Source organism: Anthonomus grandis, chromosome 22, assembly GCF_022605725.1.
Source record: "Anthonomus grandis grandis chromosome 22, icAntGran1.3, whole genome shotgun sequence".
Lineage (NCBI taxonomy): Eukaryota > Metazoa > Arthropoda > Insecta > Coleoptera > Curculionidae > Anthonomus > Anthonomus grandis.
The window spans coordinates 28,883,338-28,907,394 of record NC_065567.1 but is presented as its reverse complement, the minus strand read 5'-3'; the positions used below and the strand labels follow the sequence as shown (position 1 = coordinate 28,907,394).

The 24,057-nt window shown below is 31.6% G+C and overlaps 1 protein-coding gene and 1 long non-coding RNA gene across 3 annotated transcripts in view; one reads left to right on the top strand and one right to left on the bottom strand.

Moving 5' to 3' along the window:
• LOC126748192 (uncharacterized) overlaps positions 1-19,304 on the top strand; it is a 169,116-nt gene extending 149,812 nt beyond the window's left edge. For both annotated transcript variants that reach the window (XR_007664655.1, XR_007664654.1), the window contains one exon: positions 18,997-19,304. This is a non-coding gene — a long non-coding RNA (uncharacterized LOC126748192). The remainder of the gene's footprint in view (positions 1-18,996) is intronic.
• The window catches only part of LOC126748190 (lysine-specific histone demethylase 1A), a 122,398-nt gene continuing 115,139 nt past the window's right edge, over positions 16,799-24,057 (bottom strand). The window contains exons 10-13 of the mRNA XM_050457241.1: positions 19,528-19,680; positions 19,310-19,464; positions 19,027-19,217; positions 16,799-17,329 (exon numbers count right to left, since the gene is read on the bottom strand). Coding sequence (XP_050313198.1) covers positions 16,972-17,329; positions 19,027-19,217; positions 19,310-19,464; positions 19,528-19,680 — 857 coding nt within the window. The 3' untranslated portion in view covers positions 16,799-16,971. The remainder of the gene's footprint in view (positions 17,330-19,026; positions 19,218-19,309; positions 19,465-19,527; positions 19,681-24,057) is intronic.

The window sequence follows — 24,057 nt, the reverse complement described above, 5'->3', positions numbered from 1 at the left end:
AAAATTAAAATTGATTTTTTTTATTTAATCCTATTTAATTTATATTAGAGAAATAAAATGAGAAGCTCTAGCTATAATTAACCGCTAAAATTGATCTCCAAGGGAATTTTTGTTTCCAAATCATATGCAAGTCGGATCTATTTAAGTTATATATCACTTTTTTAAAATTGCACCTTCTATAATAAAATACGAGGGTTTTTAATTAGTCTGTTTACTTAAATGCATAAGGTATACATAGATTTAGCGAAATTTTTTTTAGTAAACCCTAATTATTTACTCCTTAATGTGGCAAAGTTGATCGTCACTTTTAATTTACATTTATTATTTATTAATTTTATTAGAAAAATGCAGATCGTATCCTTTTAAATTATGCATCAGTCAATAGAGCTAAAACTTAGTCTTGCACCATTTTTTTAGGTTAAGTTATATTAAAATTAAAAACTTTAATCCTAAAATTGATCCTTAATGAAAATTTCGTTCCCAAACTCGGATTTATTATACCGATAATTGAATTTGAATAAAATTATTAATACAGAAAATTTTATTACGCAGGGCAGACTTAAATAATAAAATATTTTCTTATACATGGCTTTATAATAAAATAAACGAGGGTTTTCAAAAATTGTATATTCATGATTCTTGTACTTTTTTTTCATTTAATTCTATTTAATTTATATTACGATTAGTCATTTTAGTTAATGTATGCAATTAAAATTAAGGTTTAGATAGATTGATTGAGGAACACTGGTTTTTTAAAAACATCTCTTGATTTCTCCTTAAAGTGGTGAAATTCACCATCCATTTTATTTTAAATCAATTATTTTTTAACGTTATTCAAAAAATGCAAATCGTGTCCATTTAAGTTATGCATCCGTCAAAGGAGGTTTCTAAGAGGTAAATAGCTACTCTCATTTTTGCACTTTTTTCTTTAATTAATTTGAAATAAATTTTATAAATATATGGGCGTCGTATTCATTTAAGTTATGCATAAATTTTATTATTTTATCCATATTTATGTATTTTTTTTCGTCGGATTTAAATAAATTTATTAATATAGAAAAATGACTTAATATACAAAGTGAACTTGGTATTTCAGCTATTTGTATTAAAAATCATTGCCTTTTAATTTTATTAAAAAATTAAATTATTCGAATTATTTTTAATTTAACCCCATTTGATTTATATCACAGAAAGAAAATTAAGAATTTCTAACCCTAATCAACCCTTAAAATTAATCCCCAAGGGAATTTTTGATCACCCTCCTGGATATTAAAAACGACTATTTTTAATTAAATAAGTATATGTGAGTCGTGTCCATTTAAGTTATGCATCAATTTTATTATTTTCATCCATATTTATGTAATTTTTTTCGTATGATCAAATTGAAATAAAATTCTTTATATAGAAAAAGGATTTAATATACAAAGTGAACTTTGTATTGTATGTTCATTATTTAGCTCTTTGTATTAAAAATCATTGCATTTTAATTTTATTAAAAAAATTCAAATCATATCCATCAATTACTTGACTTTCATTTTAGGAAAATTAAAACTGATTTATTTTTAATTTAACCCCATTTGATTTATATCACAGAAACAAAATTGAGAATTTCTGTCCCTAATCAACCCTTAAAATTGATCCCCAAGGGAAATCTTTGAACACCCTCCTGGATATTAAAAACGACTATTTTTAATTAAATAAGTATATGTGAGTCGTGTCCATTTAAGTTATGCATCAAGTTTATTATTTTTATCCATATTTATGTAATTTTTTTCGTATGATCAAATTAAAATAAAATTATTTATATGGAAAAAGGATTTAATATACAAAGTGAACTTTGTATTGTATGTTCATTATTTAGCTCTTTGTATTAAAAATCATTGCATTTTAATTTTATTAAAAAATTTCAAATTATGTCCATCAATTACTTGACTTTCATTTTAGGAAAATTAAAACTGATTTATTTTTAATTTAACCCCATTTGATTTATATCACAGAAACAAAATTGAGAATTTCTAACCCTTAAAATTGATCTCCAAGGGAAATCTTTGATCACCCTCCTGGATATTAAAAACGACTATTTTTAATTAAATAAGTATATGTGAGTCGTGTCCATTTGAGTTATGCATCAATTTTATTATTTTTATCCATATTTATGTAATTTTTTTCGTATGATCAAATTGAAATAAAATTCTTTATATAGAAAAAGGATTTAATATACAAAGTGAACTTTGTATTGTATGTTCATTATTCAGCTCTTTGTATTAAAAATCATTGCATTTTAATTTTATTAAAAAATTTCAAATCATATCCATCAATTACTTGACTTTCATTTTAGGAAAATTAAAACTGATTTATTTTTAATTTAACCCCATTTGATTTATATCACAGAAACAAAATTGACAATTTCTGTCCCTAATCAACCCTTAAAATTGATCCCCAAGGGAATTTTTGATTACCCTCCTGGATATTAAAAACGACTATTTTTAATTAAATAAGTATATGTGAGTCGTGTCCATTTGAGTTATGCATCAATTTTATTATTTTCATCCATATTTATGTCATTTTTTTCGTATGATCAAATTGAAATAAAATTCTTTATATAGAAAAAGGATTTAATATACAAAGTGAACTTTGTATTGTATGTTCATTATTTAGCTCTTTGTATTAAAAATCATTGCATTTTAATTTTATTTAAAAATCTCAAATTATATCCATCAATTACTTGACTTTCATTTTAGGAAAATTAAAACTGATTTATTTTTAATTTAACCCCATTTGATTTATATCACAGAAACAAAATTGAGAATTTCTAACCCTTAAAATTGATCCCCAAGGGAAATCTTTGATCGCCCTCCTGGATATTAAAAACGACTATTTTCAATTAAATCTTATAAGTATATGTGAGTCGTGTCCATTTGAGTTATGCATCAATTTTAATATTTTAACACTATTTACGTATTATGAAGTTGAATTAAGTCCAGCTTTTGTAGTAAAATAGGAGGGTTTTGCATAATCAATCCTTAAAAGTAATTTCTTAAAAAAATTATATCGTTATCGTTAGATCGGATTCGTTTCGTTCTAGTACCGTTATTCGTTAAGTTCTAGTACCTGGACTTAATTAAATATTTAATTGTAATATTTGGAATAAAAAGTACTAGAAGCCAGGCAAATGACAACTAGACATGACATTCAAAAACTGATAAAAAATCTTCTAATGCTTGAATTTGCTTAAATCTTTAACACTAAATTAGTAAAAGGTTCAGAGGACTTTAAAATAAAAAATCACACACTAGAAGCTGTGTTGCGAGTGTAAACTGGACGTGATACACATAAAAAACTTGCATCATCATCTAATAAAATACTAAATGGCTGCAGCCGACCGAAAAAATCGAATGTGTTAAATTTTATCGTTGTTTTTTTTTTGAGTGTTCGATATGCATTGGTCCGCCCATACAAATCCGAGCTGTAAATTAAATTTTGGAAAACTGAAATATGCCGAGCCAGGGCCAGTCATGTTATCAAAGAGCCATAAAAATACATAATAAAATTCAGCATGTTCGAAATTTACGACGTTGTTATTGGGAAAAACATGCCTTTGAACTGAAATACAGGACTGATCTTATCGCTATTCGCGGGTCGATTTTCGGTACTTTTTTTCATCCGGACAAGTGGGCTGATGTACAATTATTTGTACTTTCTCGCCGTTCGATGCTTTACAACGTATTGGAAATAATTTACATGTATCGGTCTTCTGCCCTTTTCGGGATGGTACAACAGAAAAATCCAATTAATGCTAATCATTATTTAAATTTTCCAGTCTAATGGCTTCTTCCGCGCCTTGTGGCAATTGCGAAGTCATTAATTGTCATTACAACTCGGGACTACAAGTATCGCTTTTTTCAATACGCGAGGATTGAAATTGAATATCCGTACAACCGTAATCTGATCATAAAAAAAAGACGAATCACGACAACATCACTTGTGGTGGGCTTCGTTCACACTGTAATGCAATACCTCCTTTTTTTCGGTTTATTTATATTTTATAAATGATTTTCCTTAATACAATCAATGATAAGATGATAATTTCTTCGTTATTGAAAGAGTCAATGTGACATCATCGTGGCGGCATAACTCGTCAACTTTCTAAAATGCCATTATAGCACCCATAACAGAACCCCGACACATAATCTAAGTATTCTTTTGTTGAGTCACGTACTCAATAAATTCTTCATATTGTTTCGATAATAGCATAAGTGGAATTGTATATTTAAAAACCGCAAACGGAATCATAATCAATAAAACCTCTATACAAGAATTATTTAAATACGGTTTTATGGTTACTGGAACGGCGTTTCGGGTTTTTGACGAATGAAAATGAATCATTATTCAGATAAATATTCTAGCCACATGTTATTAAGTCCAGGGACATTAGAGGAATCCTTAACAGTCTCTCAAGTGCCTGGAATAAAATAATAAAGTATTTAAAAATATATTTAAAGGTTTGGGATAAAATGGAAATAAAGTCAGATGCCTGGAAGAAATTTAAAATGATTCCAAATGTCTGCACTTAAATGCCTGCACGATTTTTAAAATAATTCCAGATATCTGGAATAAAATAGAAAATTAGGTGGAACACGTGGAAGAAATAAACTATTAATCCAACTGTCAATAAATTGAAAATTCCTGAAATAAAATTGAAAATTAAATGAAATAGAAAATGATTCCACATGTTTTACATTTTCAAAAAGAAATAACAAGGAATTCCTGATATTAAATTCATAATAAAATTTGATGCTTAAAAAAATTTTTAAAATTAATTTAAATGTTTGGAATAAAATGGAAGTTAATTGAAATGCTTGAAAGAAATTAAAAATAGCTTCAAATATGTGGAATAAAGCAGAAAAAGAGGTGAAACATCTGAAAGAAATAAACTATAAATCCAACTATTTTGATGAAAATAAAATGCAAGGAATAAACTTAAAATGAATGAAAATGATATTAAATGCCTGGAAAAAATTTCAAATATCTGCATTTAAATGAAAAATTAACTTAAATGTCTGGAAGAAATTTGAAATGTACGTGGAATTTATTATAAAATAAAGTGGCCCATCTGGAAGAAATAAACCATGAATCTAATTGGCCCCATGGAAACGAAATGCCAGAAATAAATTGAAGATAAACTTAAATGCCTGGAATTAGTAAGTGCATTAAATACATTGAAGAAAGAGCGTATACTGTATTTAAATTCCATCAATAAATTGAAAACGACCTCAAATGCCTGGAAGAAATTTAAAATGATTCCAAATAATTCTAAAAGCTTAACTAAACGTCTCTATTTCAAAGTAGTTTTTCTTATTGTATAGAAATTGAACTTTGAACAATTTGTAATTACTTTCATCTCTTTTTTTTTACAATTTATACATTTACTAATTTAGACTTCTATATTGATTACATTGCAAAAAATAAACGTTAATATTAAATATCTGAAATAAAATAAATAATAAAGTGAAACACCTAAAAAAAATAAATTACGAATCTAAATATTTCAATTGAAATGAAATGAAGGAATAAAGTTAATATGAAATAAATTTAAAATAATTCCAAATAACTGAAATAAAAACGAAAATTAGTCCACATGTTTTACAATATTTATTAGAAATAACAACGGCTGGGCTACCTGATATTAAATTTAAAATAATATTTGGTGCCTAGAAAGAGTTTAGAAATAATTTAAAGGTTTGGAATAAAATAAAAATGAAGTCAAATACCCGGAAGTTATTTAAAATAATTCCAAATACCTGTAATAAAATAGAAAATGAACTGAAATGCATGGAATAAATTTAAAATAATTCCAAAAGCCTGGAATAGTAAATTACATTAAATGCATGGAATATCGAATATTAAATTTAAACACCAGTAATAAATTGAAAATTACCCCAAAAACCTGGAAAAAATTTAAAATGATTTCGAATACCTAGAATAAAATTTTAAATAAGTGGAACACCTGGAAGAATAAAATCGAAATAATTATAGTCATGTGACCTATGACTTTAGTTATTTCGATGGAATTGAAAAGCAAGAAACAAAGTTAAATAACTGAAATAAATTAAAAATATCTGAAATAAAAACAAAAATTAGCCCACATGTTTTACAATATTTAATGGAAATAACAAGGGCTGCCTTATATTAAATTGAAAATGATATTTCGAGCCTAGAAAGATTTAAATGTTTGGAATAAAATTAAATACCTGGAAATATTTAAAATAATTCCAAATACCTGGAATAAAATAGAAAATAGAGTGAAATGCATGCAAGAAATAAACTATGAATTCGACTGTCTCGATGGAAATAAAATGCGAGGAATAAATGTAAGAAGGCTGAAATAAAATTGAAAAAGAAATTAAATGCCTGGAATAAAAAATTACATCAAGTACATGAAAGACATATCGAATATTTAATTTAAATACGAGTAATAAATTGAATATTACCCCAAAAACCTGGAAGAAATTTAAAATGATTCTAGATATTTGGAATAAAATAAAAAATAAAGTGGAGCACCTGGAAGAAGTATCTAATTATTTTAATGGAAAAGAAAATGCGAGGAATAAATGTGAAATGCCTGAAATAAATTTTAAATAATTCCAAATACCTTGGATAACATATCAAACTATTCCACATGTTTTAAAATTTTAAACAGAAATAAGAAGGAGTTAAATGATATTTGATGCCTGAAAAGATTTTAAAATTAATTTAAATACTTGAAATAAAATAGAATTAAAGCCAAATGCCTGGAAGAATTTAAAGTAATTTTAAATACCTGTAATAGCACAGAAAATCAGGTGGAACCTATTATATCACCTATGTTTCTTCGTGATATAAATGATTTTCTTATGATACTGCACATATTTTATTAAGTTTTCCGTTGTAAGTACATAACTTGCAAAGTAAAACAATCCTAACGATGTACTGCACGTCCGATGAATGTATCTGTTAATAATTTAACGAAAAAAATTAATGAAAAAAAAAGAGTGAACATCTACAGAAGAATGCAATAATATCTCCCTAATAGATTCCGAAACGCGCAAACCAAAAACATCCACGATCCACGAGAGGCCAAGACGCGTTATTTATTTTATTTTTATTTTTTTCCCAATCGACATACAAGTACGGAGAGGATGCACCGCGAGATATAAATTTCATAAATTCCATTCTTGGAGATTTATGAAGACACAGTTCTAACTTTGTATGCAGGCAATTATTATAAACGGCAATATTTGATATACGGCCGTGTCATAATAGAAGAGACATGACAATGTCGGCATAGCGCGGACGCAACGTGACGTTTCTATTATCGATTTTATCGGCTTTTCAGCTTATTCTTTACGTATTCCGGTAAGATTAATGGAACTAATTCTCTAGCGAATCCTTTTCTTAAAGGCCATTCTTCGGGTTCTTCTCCATTAACACCATTTTCATCGAGTGGATCACCATTTATTAATGTCATTAATTATTCGGTTTAATTTCAAAAAATATTTCCATATGCACAAATGTGAGAAAAAATTTTTAGATTATTCTGGCATTCATGAATGAAGTTTCTATTACAGGTATTTTAATATTCTTCTTAGTATTTTGGAAATTATTCCAATTGTCTATTTTATTTTTTCAATTTAAAGTCTTAACTTAATTTTTCATTATCATCCATTCATTAATTTTTTCCATGCATTTCAACTTGTTTTTAGATATATAGATATAGAGATTTGTTCAGGGGGTATATTAATTAATGTAATAAACTGTATAAGACGCTCTCTATTTTTCAGGGTATTTTTTATAGTTAGATCATTAAAAACTGGACACTAGTGAGCATTCAAGTGATCTGTATAAGAAACACTAAATTATATTTAAAGATTTTTGACTATTTTTTCAGATATGGACAGATTTATCCAGGGGATATATAAATTAATGTCATAAAGTGTATAGATGTTCTATTTTCAGGCAATTAATGTCGCCTTCACTCAAAACTTCAAACATTTCAAGTAATTATTTTAGTTTTCCAGGTACTTACGGGTGTATTTTAAATATTTTCATTTTTTAAGTCATTTCCTATTTGGTCATTTTCAATTTTACAACTTCTAAGTCCAGTATTCGATATTTTTTTATATGTATTAAATGTATTTTTTATTCCACGCTTTTGGGTTTATTTTAAATTTATTGCAAGCATTTAAGTTTATTGTCAATCATTTTATTTCAGGCATTTTAAATTAAAATATTGTTGGTTTTAGAAGTCACAAAATAAAAGTCCAATCTTGGTTAAAATGGCCGACGTTTCGCGAATTATATTTGCATCTTCAGCGCAAATTTGAAATTTTGGACTGAAAAAACAATTTTAAAATAAATATGTAAACAATACTTTTAGGTCCAACTTCAGATAATACATAGACACTTATTAAAATATAAATTATCACACTGAAGATGAATTGAATAATTTAAATAATTTTAATTTAAAGTATATTAAATATATTCAAATTTATATTTAGGTGTTTGGATTAATTTATAATTTATTCCAGGCCTCTAAGGTTATTTTCAATTTTATTTCAAGTATTTTAAATTTATTCATCGCATATAATTTCCATCGAGACAGTTGAATTCTTCCAATGGTTTAGCCCAAGAAATTATTTTTTTTCCAGGCGCAGATCAGTTTTTTGGAATAAAAATCAGGTTAAGTCTGTATTTAGCACAAATTTTAATGCGTCCATAACTGCCTTGAAATCATGGTTATTTTTCCATGCAATTGATGCATGCATGTGTTAAAAAAAATTGTAATAAAAATATTTAGTAATTGGCGAAAGTATTAAATGTTTTCATTTTTCTTTTCCAGGCAATTAATGCGTGCAAATAATGAAGTGAGTGCATCAACTGCCTGGAAGAGAAAACTTACTTAAATGACCCAAATTATGCACGCCAAAGATAAAAAATTACTCTTTTTTTATGTGTATAATAGTAAACGAATCAACTGAAATTTTATAATTTTAGATAAATTAAATTATATTTCTCTTCCAGGCAGTTGATGCACTTACTATACTTGTACGCTTCAAATGCCTGGAAAAGAAAAACTGTTTTTTTTAGGCAAATGATGTCACTCACTGCATATGCATATGCACGGAAAAACTAAATAACTACTTAAAAGACCCAAAATATTAAAATTTCAATTGATGCGCTCACTGCATATATATGCCTAAAAAAAATACATTTTTATAGACAGTTGATCTACTAACTGTATTTGCATGCATCAGTTGCATTGAAGAGGAAATGACTTTAGCGAACCAAAATGACAATATTGCAATTCATGTACTTATTGTATTTTTATGCAGTAATTGTCCAAAGAAAAAAATCTTTTTTTTTAAGCAGTTGATGCAATCAATGTGCATGCGTCAATTGCGTAGAAGAATAAAATTACTTAAATGCACTCACTGGATTTGCACGAATCAACTGCCTGGAAGAGAACAATTCTTTTAGTGACCCAGAGTGATAAAATTGCAATTGAAGCACAAATCGAGTTCCTTGAAGTAAACAGTGACTTTAACGACCTAAAAGCATTATTTTGAAGTCAGTCATTTCATATCCAAACAACGATATTTCAGACCATCACGACAGTCTAAAAATAAATAAAAAATTAGTTCCAATGGTACTATTAGCGTGCTACTATATACCACCGTTGCGCATTAGTTTTCTATTTTTCCCGTTCGCAAAGTCATAAAGTAAAAGGAAAACGTTTACCGCTACGGCGCAAAAATGGATCTTGTTTCAAGATCGCTTCTCTTTCCTCTGAAATATGAACAACGCAGATGAAAGGCATAACGAGAGCAGTCTTTACGAACTGGTAAATTACCAATAACAGTCGATGTGCAACCTGTGGCGTTGGGTAGTAATTTTCACCGAACGGGGCACGTAGTTTTACGCGTTTCAATGTATGGACCGATTGCTGATTTTATCGCCGGTTGGGTTTATGGAACTCACTAAAGCGGGTGGTTCTAATTTCTTTTTTTGTTGATCTCTCTTTTCTATTCAGGCGGTTGATGGGTGCTTTCACGACGCATCTATTGCTTGAAAGGCGAATAAATAAAACAATCCCTAACTGAGTCAAATAATGTTGATATATTTTTTCAATGGTACAGTGCATCAAATAAAAAATTACTTATCTAATCTAAAATAGTGTCAAATTTTATTAATAGATTTTTTTAATGGGGTGCAGATTTTTTTTCCAGGTAGTTGATTATACACAACAAATGCCTGGAAAAATAAAAATGATTTCAGGTCTTTCGTTTTAAGGTACTGAAGTTCTTGTGGACGCATTAACATTTGTGTTTAATAAATTGAAACGGTCACGCACAGTCTATTAACTACTTGAAAAAAATTTAAATGATTTCAGGTATGTCGTTTTAAGGCACTTAAAAAATTAAACTCCAAGTAGTTATTGACGCATTGATACTTTGGCTAATATGCATTTTTCGGCTCATTGTAAACCACTTGACTGGATGCAAGAAAAAACTACTTTATTGGCTTAAAATGGCGTCCATTTTTTTAAATATTTTATTAATTTTGTCAGTTGATGCACGCATCAATTGCCTAGAAAAAAATCTAAATGATGTAAGTCTAACGTTCGAAAACACTTAAGTTTTTTTAATGCAACTATGGACGCATTAGTATTTTTAGCAACATTAACCTGACTTTTATTCCAAGCAATTGATACGATCATGCACAGTGTATCGACTGCCCCGAAAAAGAGAAAATTATTCAAGTTTTAATGTACTCGAGTGAATTTCAGGCAGTTATGGACGCATTAATATTTGGGATAAATATATCCTTCTTTCTACCTATGTACAGTGCATCAAGTAACGATTTTTTTTAATAGACTGCAAATATTTTTATTTTTTTTTGTCTAGGCAGTTAATTACATGCACGCATCAACAATCTGGGAAAATCAAAATGATATTAGGTCTATCGTTCTAAAGCACTAAAATAAATTTTATTCATTTAAATTATTTTTCTCTTTCAGGCAATTGATGCGTGCATTTACAGTAAGTGTATTAATTGTAATTTTATAAATTATATTGATGCCTAGAATAGAAAAATTACTTAAGTAGCCCAAAGTAAAAAAATTGCAATCCTATTCACTCAGACTAGATGCACGCATCAACTGCCTGGAAGAAAAAATCAATTAAATGACTCAGAATGAGAAAATTTTTTTCCTTAGAATTTTTTTAATAGACAGCAAATATTTTTATTTTTTTGTCTAAGCACTTAATTACACGCACGCATCAACAGCCTGGAAAAATTAAAATAATAATCTATCGTCTATCGTTTTAAAGCACTAAAATAAAATTCACTTATTTTATTTATTTAAATTATTTTTCTCTTTCAGGCAAATGATGTGTGCATTTACAGTGAGTGTATTAATTGTGATTTTATAAATTTGGAATATTGATGCCTGGGATAGAAAAATTACTTAAATAGCCCAAAGTTATAAAATTGCAATTCTATTCACTCATCCTAAATGCACGCATCAATTGCCTGGAAGAAAAAAATCAATTAAATGACTCAAAATGAAAAAAATCTTTTTCCTAAAAATTTTTTAAATAGACTGCAAATATTTTTATTTTTTTGTCTAGGCAGTTATTTACATGCACGCATTAACAATCTGGAAAAATCAAAATGATATTAGGTCTATCATTTTAAAGCACTAAAATAAATTTCATTTATTTAAATTATTTTTCTCTTTAAGGCAATTGATGCGTGCATTTACAGTGAGTGTATTAATTGTAATTTTACAAATTTGGGATATTGATGCCTGGAATAGAAAAATTACTTAAATAACCCAAAATTATAAAATTGCAATCCATTCACTCATCCTAAATGCACGCATCAACTGCCTGGAAGAAAAAAATCAATTAAATGACTGAGAATGAGAAATTTTTTTCCTAAGAATTTTTTTATTAGACAGCAAATATTTTTATTTTTTTTTTGTCTAGGCAGTTAATTACATGCACGCATCAACAATTTGAGAAAATCAAAATGATATTAGGTCTATCGTTTTAAAGCATTCATTTCATTTATTTAAATTATTTTTCTCTTTCAGGCAATTGATGCGTACATTTACAGTGAGTGAATAAATTGTAATTTTATAAATTTGGGATATTGATGCCTGGGATAGAAAAATTACCTAAATAACCCAAAGTTATAAAATTGCAATCTATTCACTCATCCTAAATACACGCATCAACTGCCTGAAAGAAAAAAATGAATTAAATGACTCAAAATGAGAAAGTTTTTTTCCTAAGAATTTTTTTATTAGACATCAAATATTTTTAGTTTTTTTTTGTCTAGGCAGTTAATTACATGCACGCATTAACAGCCTGAAAAAATCAAAATATTAGGTCAAAAAAGCACTAAAACAAATTTAATTCATTTGATTTATTTAAATTTTTTTTCTCTTTCAGGCAATTGATGCATACATTTACAGTGAGTGTATTTATTGTAATTTTATAAATTTGGAATATTGATGCCTGGGATAGAAAAATTACTTAAAAATGACCCCAAATGAGTAATTTGCAATTGAGAGAAAAATTGACTATTTTGTTTAGGCATTCACTGTACTTGCACGCATCAACTGCCGGGAAGAAAAAATCAATTAAATGACTCAGAACGAGAAAATTGTAATTGGTGCACCCATTGCATTATAACTCTCAATTGACAGAATCAGTAAAACTCTGTTTTTTTGACTGTCGACACTTTAACAAGCATAGATCCATTTTTTGGGAGTGGATAGGAGCAAGCGTTCAACTGCCTGGAATAAATAAATATTTTTTTTTATAGGTAATTTCAAAAGAAAATGCTACTTAATAGTTGACTCAATTCAATTGACAGTTGTATCAATTTGTACGCATCAAGTGCCTGCAAAAAAAATTTTTTTTCAAGTGATGTACTTGCTACACGCATCAATTGCCTGGAAGAGAAAAATGACTTAAATGACCAAAAATAATAATTGCGTGCATATAAAATAAAAATTGACTCGAATTGACTTGATTTATATTCAAAAGGAAGGATCATATCATGAAGATACTCTTTATAAATGTTTAAATATAAACGGTTATTAGATAAACTATGGCCTTTTTTTCTGAAAACGTCGAAAGATAATAACTTAACGTAAAGTACTACAGGAATGGCACATGCGGAAGAACAACTATCTAGAAAAAGGGGCTCTTCAGGCAGCTTTTCTTGTTCTTGCGTCGTACTCATCGAACCGAACTGATGGACTACTCGTGTGCGCACTTCGTGAAAGACGTTTATCTCTGGTGACACTCGAGGTCGAAGCACTTCTTGTCGGTTCTCGAGTACCACTAGGTACTCTCGAGCTGGAGCTAATTTTTTCACGATTGTTCTTGCTCTTATTTATCATTTAAAACTAAGTGGTTAATAACGTTAACTTATGGAACCCAAGGGATGACGTCAGTAACACCTGACCGTCTAAATAACACGGAGCAGGTACCATAAGACAATGGAGGTGGTGTCTTAACGAGCTGCACAATAAACCGGCGCGGGAACATAAAACCGAAATGGCACTTCGTTTCCAATTATATTTTATTTCCTCTTCGCGATTATGCTCGTAAATGTGGTGACATTTATACCCCGCAAGATGCACTGCCGATAAAACATCTATTGATGATGGGTCACTACAATGACAATTCGATTGCCTTAAAATACTTGGAATGCCTGTACCATCATCAGGAGCATTTATATATTAATCAATAATCTGGTTATTTCGATGATTTTTGGCTTAAATAAAGTATTCCCGTCATAAAAACCTTCATCTGCTTCTTCGGTTTTAAACCTTTTGTTTTAAATCGAAATGACTGAAACAAAAAAAAAATAAAAAGAAACGAGACCGAAGAACGCAATCAGCGTCTCGTTAACAATGCCGCGGCAACTGGAAATCGCCGTTTTTTTTTACAGAAAACACAATATAAAAGGCACAAATGGCGATCCTGCTATTATCAGCAAACGTAACAAGGCATGAGTTGTGGCCGGTCGGGTAAAACCAAACGCGCCACACAATAATCGAATGGCATCGCATAGACCAAAAGTGTAATTGAGTACTAAATCATTTGTCGCAACTTGAGACCGTTGATGTGGAGTACTACTCGGTTATTACAGCGAGACTACATGACACACCCCTGTATGAGAGGATTTTTAAACAAATATTTTTTCAATCAGTCTCTTAAATTTAATACAGCATAAACATGGTCCTTGCAGCCGGATTTTTATTTGAAGTGTTTCTGCATGGCGCTGATTATAAGTAAATTCAAAATAGCGGAGAAAAATTGAAAATTTAATAACAGCAATAATGAATTTGAGCGAAAACTTAATATTTCCTAAAGAAAGTTTTTTTTCCAGGCAAATGATGCGTGCAAATACAGTGAGTGACTCGATTGCAATTTTATCGTTTTGGGTCATTTGCCATTTGAATTGTTGCGTTTACAATGTATGCTTGTAAGAGAAAAATTACTTAAATGGCCTCAAATGAGAAATGTGTATTTAAACCACTTACTGTAAATGTATACATAGAAGAAAAAATAACTCTATTTTTAAGAGCACGCACCAACTGCCTGGAAAAAAAAAATTATTTAAAAGATCCAGAATGGGAAAATGTTATGCACTCATTGTATTTGCATGTATCAACTGCCTGGAAGAAAAAATTACCCTTATTTTAATAGTTGAGAGACTGAAGAACAAACTCCTCAATTGCCTCAATGGATCAAGACCTTTCTGGTTTGTAGCAAAAGCAGCTGCTCAAGTTTTCTGCATTTCAACCATTGACTAAGGAATATGGTTCCATTGCAATGACCGCAATCATCAAAGTAATGGAGAAACTTGTCAACCAGTCAATTTTGAAACACCTGGAATCATTAATGACCGCTACTATGGTCTTCGAAAACACAGGTCTGCTCACAATATGTTGACCTATGACTACATATTTAATTTATTGGATAACTGTCAAGTGTCAAAACTGAGACATCTCTTAACTGTCAAAAAAGCCAACTATTAACCAACATTTTCTTTTGAAATTGCCTGCAAGAAATTTCAAACAACTGAAAAAAATATTCATTTATTTATTCCAGGCAGTTGAACGCTTCCTCTTGTAAACAGCCTTTAACCTATCAAAAAACCAAAATGTTTGCCATTTGATTGATTGGCCATTGGTCAACTTTCAAAGGTCATTGATAGGGTCTGTTGTGAAAACCTATTAAACGACCTGTAACCCTCGTGATACTCGAGTTTGGGTTATAAAAAAATTTCAACTTGATATTTATTATTATTAGTCGAGTCAGGTTGATCGAACAAGAACAGCGAGTCCGTATAAATCCCTCAAAATTTATCACGCTGATCACGCGGGCCCAACCTATGCAAAACCTAACGGACACGTATATACAACATATTTTATTTCCATTTTATTAGTAAAACATTACTTTGCACTCAATCTGGTAGTACCTTAGTTTTCCCAGTTCGAGTTATTCGCATTCAAACAAAATAAATATCGCGTTGCAGCCTTTTACCGTTACCCGTTTGATACTGAATTAAGTGCCGCCTTTTGACAGCCGGTACTTACATAGGTGCAGTTTTGTACTTGCATTTTATTTATTAGCTCTTTTTGATATAAAGTGGTGAATAAGGCAAATGTACCTAGAAGACAAATTACTATATTACACGTGTTGAAAAATATTATCTTCTACAGGATCGGTCATTTTAATATATGCATCCCAATTACTCCGAAAGTAAGCGAGTAACAGAAATATGTTTGAGACGAAAGTTGTACAGGACAGGGGGTATATGTATCTATGGAAGTCATTTCGCGACCTTGAGATGCTTTTTTAAGGTCAGAGTATTTTTTTTGAAAGCGAATCCTTATTTTTGTAGCGGATTTAAAAAATACATTTATAATGATTTTAAACTTTGTTATCGTTGCCTTGAAAAAGGTCAAATCAAGGTTAAATTACAAAAGCTGTTTATATATTAAAAAGCTTTAGCAGGTGGATCAAGCCTTAATCGGCTTGACCTTGAGGTCACTTATCAAGGTCATTTTAAGGTTGGAGTAATTTCATTCATTCAGAAATAACGACGTGGAGGTAGTAAGGTTTCTCGTCAAAGGTTCTTGTTGAAAAACAACATTCTTAAATAACCTCATAAATAAAAATCTGGGGAGGTCATATCGGGTGAGTTTGCGAGCCAGTTAACCGGACCTCCTTCGTTCAATATACCCAGCGTTTTTTTATAATTTGACCTTGTATTGACCTCAACGTTCGCTCTTTTCGAATCCGCTACCAAATATAGGGGTTCCCATTTAATAAAACTACTCTGACCTTAAGGACAAAATGACCTCCACAGACATATGCCCCCCTTTTGTGCTGAACATCTTTGGTCTCAAACATTTTTCAATTGACCCACCCTGTATTTAATGAATTTGTTTCGCTGTACAAAGCAATATTTTATGTATGCATGTGGCGTAGTAAAGTGAGGAATGCGCGAAGTGCGTAAGCAAATATATGCAAGTCATTCTTTTGTAAACTCTTAAGTTCCCAAGAAGTACGTGATTTTAGCGTCAATTTATGGCCATCACAGAATCGCGTTTTTGGACTAATAAAGAGGTGAAATTCCATTGCCATTAATAATTAAGCCACAATAAGAGACAATACTTACCTCTTACCCACTTCAACTGCAAAGGAACAAAAAAAAATCCAAACAGTTACTGTAAAGCCTTTAATGTCACTAAAAAGTAAGATCACAAAATATAAAAATACATTAAATCAATACCTACCTAAGAAACAATACAATAAAGCCCATTAAAAATAAAAAATAACAATCACCATTTCCATCAATAAAATTAAAATAAAGACAATCGATCATCACTACCCTTAATTAGCTCTTCTCATCTGCAGGTTGCGGCTGACAAGGATTCCCAATAATCTGATCAGCGATCCTGCTGGCTTCCCTTAATCCACTTAAGAAAGCCCCATGGACAGTAGCAGGATAATTTCTGATGGTGTGCTCACCTGCGAAGAACACACGTGCAGGTCCGTCAGGGACAGACACCCCTTGGGGGTTGGGAGGGATCACAGGGGAGGCTAAAAGGTCATAGTCTGATCCTGAGGAACCCACAGCAACGAAACTGTAGGAACCTCGGGACCACGGATCTGCACGCCATCTTGTTACCACCGTTTCTTTTGGCTGTGGAACTCCCGATTGACCGAAGATCCCTCGTAGGACAGCGATACATCTGAAATGGATTTTTGGTGAGTCAAACGAGGAAGAAAATTATAGTCGGGAGGCGTTTTAACTCATTGAAATATTCCATGGTTCGTTTGTGTACTAAGCAACGAAGACACAAGAAGACTACACTTATGGAAACAAATCCACATTCTTAAAAAATCATCTGGTGGCCAAGTGTCAACGCCCATTGCAGCTTAACGTGCTATTTCCGATATAGGAGCACGGAGGAGTGAACGGTTCAACGAGCTTGTTGACTATTCCCAAAGATGCGCAGAATTCCATTTTGTATCAACGGTCATTGTAGCTTGAAGTGCTTTGCACCGCTACGAAGCCCTTAAGTGCACAGGGTTAAATTAAAAAAGCAGCTGCAAATGCAATAAGTGATGTTACATTTGGAACTGGATATGCGTAAATTTGAGGAAAATCGTTATATTTATGGTCGAACAGCAGCGCCAATGTTCCATGTTAGCTAGTCCTCGATTATTCGAACATTGAAATACAATAAAATTCATCTCTATAAATTGGTACCAACTCAGGAACTCATGGAAGATGATTTTGATAGCAGAACGAATTTTTTTGAACAAATGATTCCGAAGGACAAAAATGAGATCAAATCAGAGCATGTTTTGTTGTTTAATGAGTGCAAGTTTACAATTCATGGGAATGCTAATCAAAATAGCCGCTATTGGTTTAAAGCAATTTCTCACTGGATGAGAAAACCACATACCCAACACCCTGGAAAGGTCAATGTTTGAGTAGGAATTATTGGAGATCATATCATAGGTCTCTTGTTCATCGCTGGCAATTTGAATGGTGATAATTATTTAACACTGATCCAAAATAATGTCGTGCCAACTTTGACAAACTTATATCCTGATCCAGGATTTCAGAAAGATGCACCAAATCAATGTCCGGCAGTATCTCAACCGAATATTCCCAAATCTGTGGATAGGGAGACGAGGACCGATGGAATGGCCAGCACGATCCCCTGATCTGACATCACTAACAACATGCAACAGTGGTCAATACCACTGACTTTTTTCAATTTTTTTTGTTGGAAAAAATAAGTCTGCGCGTTTTTTTCGAAAATGTCCCTCATTTATTATGGAATTTACTCTATTTGGTTGAAAGACATAATGTTATAATTTACACAATGCACCTTCGATTTTTTCATTGGTCTTACACATACAACTGGTTCATTCTTGTTAAAAAAAAAATTATATAATGTATACGATAATCAATTTTTTTATCATGCATCAAATTTTCCAGAAAAGATCCAGCTTTTGAACCATTGAGTTTCTCCAATGATCACATTTTTTGCATTTAAACCAAACTCTTTAAAAATTTCTTAGTGATGCGAGGCCTTTGGCTACGCATAAGGATACAATTTTAGTACAAATTTAATAAAATTGAGTGTACTAAAATTGTATCCTTATGCGTGGCCAAAGGCCTCGCATGACTAAGAAATTTTTTTAAAAATTGAGTGACAAATAGTACAAAATATTAGAAGAATTTGGTACTATTCAGAATTGTCCTAAATATCCTATTAAAAATACCTTGTGCCTAGTCAAATTCCTCACACCGATTTACTCATCTCCCCAATGTGCACCAACATATTTTTTATCCAATTGAATAAAACTTGACTAATTAAAAAATAATTTTTAACCATTATAGGTGGTAATGGTGCAAAATGGAGTATCTTACCTTCCAACGATGACATCATCAGTTACATTCTCCATTATAGCAGCAGCTTCTCCAGCAACAAGGGCCAAAAGAACTGGAGCTTTATAGAGGTTCCAGAAGAGAAAAAGCTCCCCACGACTGGCAGTGGTGCTGCCAACATGGCCGAACAAGTTGGCTTGAGGGTTCCAGAAAATACGCTCAAAGCATAAAACCTGGAACAAAAGGGATTATTATTTATACAGAGGATGCTCGGTTTCATGAGTCTGCAATTATAGTAAAGAATAAATCAATTGAAATGACTTACTACTTTATTTAAGTTTCCATATCCCAACCGCTGTACTGCGGAAGTTTTCCAGTCTGGCAATGGAGGACAGAACTGGACAGTGTTGAGCTGTCCACTGGTGGAGACTGCTGATAGTTTCAGCACCCCCAGGGGGAGAGTGCAGAGGACAACATCAGCTGAAAAAAAGGACAAACTTTTTAGTAAGTTGTCTTGACTTAATGCATAAATTATATGCTTACCATGGTAAGTATTAGTGGTTTGCGGATTTCTCGGGTTATAGACGGTAACCTCGACGCCGTCGTGGTTGTATTCGACTTTTCTTACAGCCGCGTTCAGTTTAATGTCAAGGCCTTCAGCAAGCGCCACAGGTACGCAAGAATATCCATTTCTAACTGAAAAATTAGGAGAACATGATAATTAGTAAATGTGCATAGCTTTAAAAGCTATGGCACCCAATAAACCCTATGGTCAATCAAAATTTATAAAATGACTCCACTGATCACTGATTTTGACGAGCCACTGAGCACACTTGTGCGCAGCAAAGCAGTGTTGCCAAGTGTACCGATTTTGATTGATTATTATTGATGGCTTTTACCAAAACCAAATTGATTCGAACGAACGTGGTTTGCAGTCACGAGCGTCCGTTCTGCAGGACTCGCGTCCGTTCGACTGTAAACGAGAACAAATAATTAAATCTGCTAGAAAATTAAAACCGCCGTTGCCACCGCGTCTCGCTGTCGCTTGTCGAGATAATAATGCTGCGATCTCTTATCAATATTATGCACCAGTCATATTTTATTACCGGGAAGTTCGTTCGTGTCTTTTAAAGGAAGTACACTTGGAGCAGCTATATAGATTTAACAACTATGCCAGAAAAAAAAAATTGGGTCTTTGGTTTTTATAGTTTCTTCGTAGGAATTGTAGATTATCCTTTATCCTCTCTCTGGCTTACCATTGACGTAAAAAATCAAATCCAAATAGTTTCTTCCCTAAAATGCTCTAGGAGATACTAGGAGAATTCATGCAAGGTTGATGGAGCTCTTGCAAACCAAAGAAATCACCTCGTTATAGATCCATCAGGGATCTCAAACATTTCACCTCAAGTTTTTATTAATATTTATCACTGAAAACATGAAACGTAACAACACGGAGGCAATAAAAAAAAATTGAAAGAAAGTTCAAACTCAGCCAGACTGTAATAGGGTCAGTGCAACTTTATTCAGCATTTTTGGTTTACTTAAAATGTCATATCACTACGAAAAAAAAGAATTAATTTAAAATTATTATTGTCGCATTAGGTATATTTTGGCGCCCAACAGAGTGGGTGAATTTTTAATTTTTTTTAAACTTGAAACTTATCATCATTACGTCGAACTTCCAGAAGTGACTTTGCGGTAATTTTATATATTTTATAATAAGTGCAACAAATACAACTATATGACTACAGCCAAGACGTGAAATTGAATGTATGAGTAATTCTTTTGTGACAGAAGAAATTATTGTTGTCGCATTAGATATATTTTGGCGCCCAACAATGTGGATGATTTTTTTTAAATTTCAACTATACTTATCATCATTACGTGGAACAAAAACAGGTATATAATCAAGTGTAAGTGTAATTCTTTTATGACATAGAAGAGGTGGTTTGAAAGATTATTGGCTTTTTAGTTAAACGCTTTTCAATGAACGATACTTCGTTCCATATGGCAAAAGAATAAGTTAATCGGGATACTCCATGACACGAAGCAGAACAAGTAAAAATGGTACCTACCGACACGTGTTCCTGCTTTATGGCTTTTTCAGGGCATGGCAACCAGAAAATCAAAGGAAAAAGTCAAAGAAAAAAACATGATTACGTACAGGAGCAAACAACCAATTTGTGTAATCAGTTCTAATAAATCCGGTTTTGGAGGAAAATTACAGCATCACTTCTGAGCATCAGCTATGCTATTAAACATCACACGTAGTGAATAAATTTTAGAGTCTGATGATGATGATGAGTGAACTCATTGAAATGCATAACTCCTAACAAAAGATTGGCATTTTCATTTGTGGAGAAAAGTCTTCTCGCCCTTAAATGGACTTCTACGTACCAACATGTTGTCTTATTTACAAAGAGTATACCAACTTCACTGATTAATTTCCAAGATGTGAAACACGAGTATAGACCAATGTGCACTAATTCCTAGTGCAATTAAAGAGTTAATAATCTTTAAAGGGCTTCCATGTCATAAAGGACTTACTCAATACACTCGACTGACAAAAACAAAGTCCCTTCTGGCAGTTTGACATAATGATGACGAAATTTACCCATACTGTTGGGCGCCAAAATATACCTAAATATACCTAAGTGTAGTAATTCATTTCTCTTTGTATTGTTAATAACATTTTAGGTACTGTGAACTAATGAAGCCATATTTGACTTTGACTTTTGACTTGTGGACGTCTAACATTAATTTATTTACCGACCGTAAAAGCCATATTGGAAAATCACAAACAAAAACAAGAATATAATAAATCGTAGAGGCAAAAAAGCGAAATTCTTATAGATGAAAAGTTGTGAATGGCGGGATCCTATGTATGGACCTATTTGGTCTGGCCGCACCGCGGGCTATTCTTCTTGAACCCAAGACAAAGCTCGCATAAGGTGCGTATAGTGTTTCTAGTATCACTTGCATAGAATATCCTCAATAACACACCACTCACATATAGTTTAGTAGAAACAATAATAAATTACTTGTGCATGTTCTGTGACGACATAAGCAGTGGGGTGCAGTATTTGCATTTATAAATTAAAATCTATTTTTTATTAGTTAAAAAATGTTCAGCAAATGCACTTAAAATTAGTTAAGCTATACCATCCCGCGCAGGTCGTAAGAACTGACGATGTGACCGCAGAAGGTCAGAGGCGGTACCGAGGTGTTAAATTTTATTGCTCGAGTAGATAAAGCTGCTCGGAAGCGGCGGACGAAATAAGGCGGAATGGTGTTAAGAAGGTACTGATTTTATTGCCTTTCATTTAACAGAAAAAATGACTATTTACTCACGCTAAACAAACTTCAAAGACAAATAAAGAGCTGACAACACTGCTTGCTGAAAGAGAGTATGCGCACCAGATGACTCGTGCTAGCCTAGTTGCCTTGTTTAAAGAAAAATTTCTAACGAAATCTTATTTCGTTATCAATAAACCTTTGGCTGTGTATATCGGAGGAAGTGAAGCAGAGCCACGGTATGCATGCCTGCGAACACCGCATCGCATAGATCCTGCGACCAAGCAGGGATTCTCGGTAATACATCGGGTCAAATGTTACTGCACAACTATTAACAGTTATCATGTGTTTTCTTCTTTCCTTTCTCGTTATGGACGACGAGTCGAAGAGGAACTGCAGCAAAGCTGTTCGGATAAAGGTATTTAAATAAGAGTAATTGCTTAGATCGGTATACTGGTTAATTTATTAAGGTTTCTTCTAGAGAGGAGGAATTGCACACTTTTTCGAGAGAGGTATACAGATAATTCTTAAGAAAAGGGATGTTTAAATAAACGTGTGTTCTAAATCGTCCACACTGTTGGGCGCCAAAATATATCTAATGTGACCATGATTATCCATACATGCAATTTTACATCTTGGCGATAGTCATATACTCGGCTTTGTTCCACTTATTATAAAATATATGAAATTACCGCAAAGTTACTTCTGGGAGTTCGACGTAATGATGATAAGTTTGAAGATTAAAAAAAAAATTAAAAATTCACCCACACTGTTGGGCGCCAAAATATATCTGATGCGACAACAATAATTTCTTCCGTGTGACAAGAGAATTACTCATATATTTAATTTTACATCTTGACTATAGTCATATACTCGGCTTTGTTCCATTTATTATAAAATATATGAAATTACCGCAGTCACTTCTGGAAATTCGACGTAATGATAATAAGTTTGAGTTAAAAAAAAAAATCACCCACACTGTTGGGCGCCAAAATATACCTAATGCGACAACAATAATTTCTTCCGTGTTACAAAAGAATTACTCATACATTCAATTTTACATCTTGGCTATAGTCATATAATTGTCTTTGTTCCACTTATTATAAAATATATGAAATTATTGCAAAGGCATTTCTGGAAGTTCGACGTAAGAAACTTTATATAAAAACGTTAAGAGCCCTTTTTTGTGCATCATTAAATCCCGTTTAAGTATCGTTAGTTCGAAAATAAAAATGGTAAATCTCAATAATATATCAATGTCTAAAGCTTTTTTTGTAAGAAATTTAGTTTCCTATGAATATATGTAGAAATAAATTTGTTTACCTTAATCTGTTTAATCGACATTTAAAGTGATATTAGGGTGATCCCTAAACCTTCACAATATTTTTTTGTAACCACTGAACAATATTTTCGGTAAATTAAAAAAAATGTTTGTTACTAATATTTATATTGTGACCTGATTTAGACCTGTTGCACCACCTTAATAGATTGATAAGATAAACGCTATAAGGGTACCACAAGAGAACAATAAAACCTTAATTGATATTTAATTGGTCGTAGCGTAAGATATTATATAACCAATCAAGAAATATTACAAGCGAATTAATGTTGCGGACTATTTTAGTCGCACCTCCGCATTGCATACAATACGGTTATAAATTTATTAATTATAAATTATAACTCGCGGTTAAGGTCGATCGACGTTTAAGGAAATTACTGTAACGAACGTTTGATTGGCATTAATTAAACCCTAAGACAGATTGTCAAATAAAAAAGTTT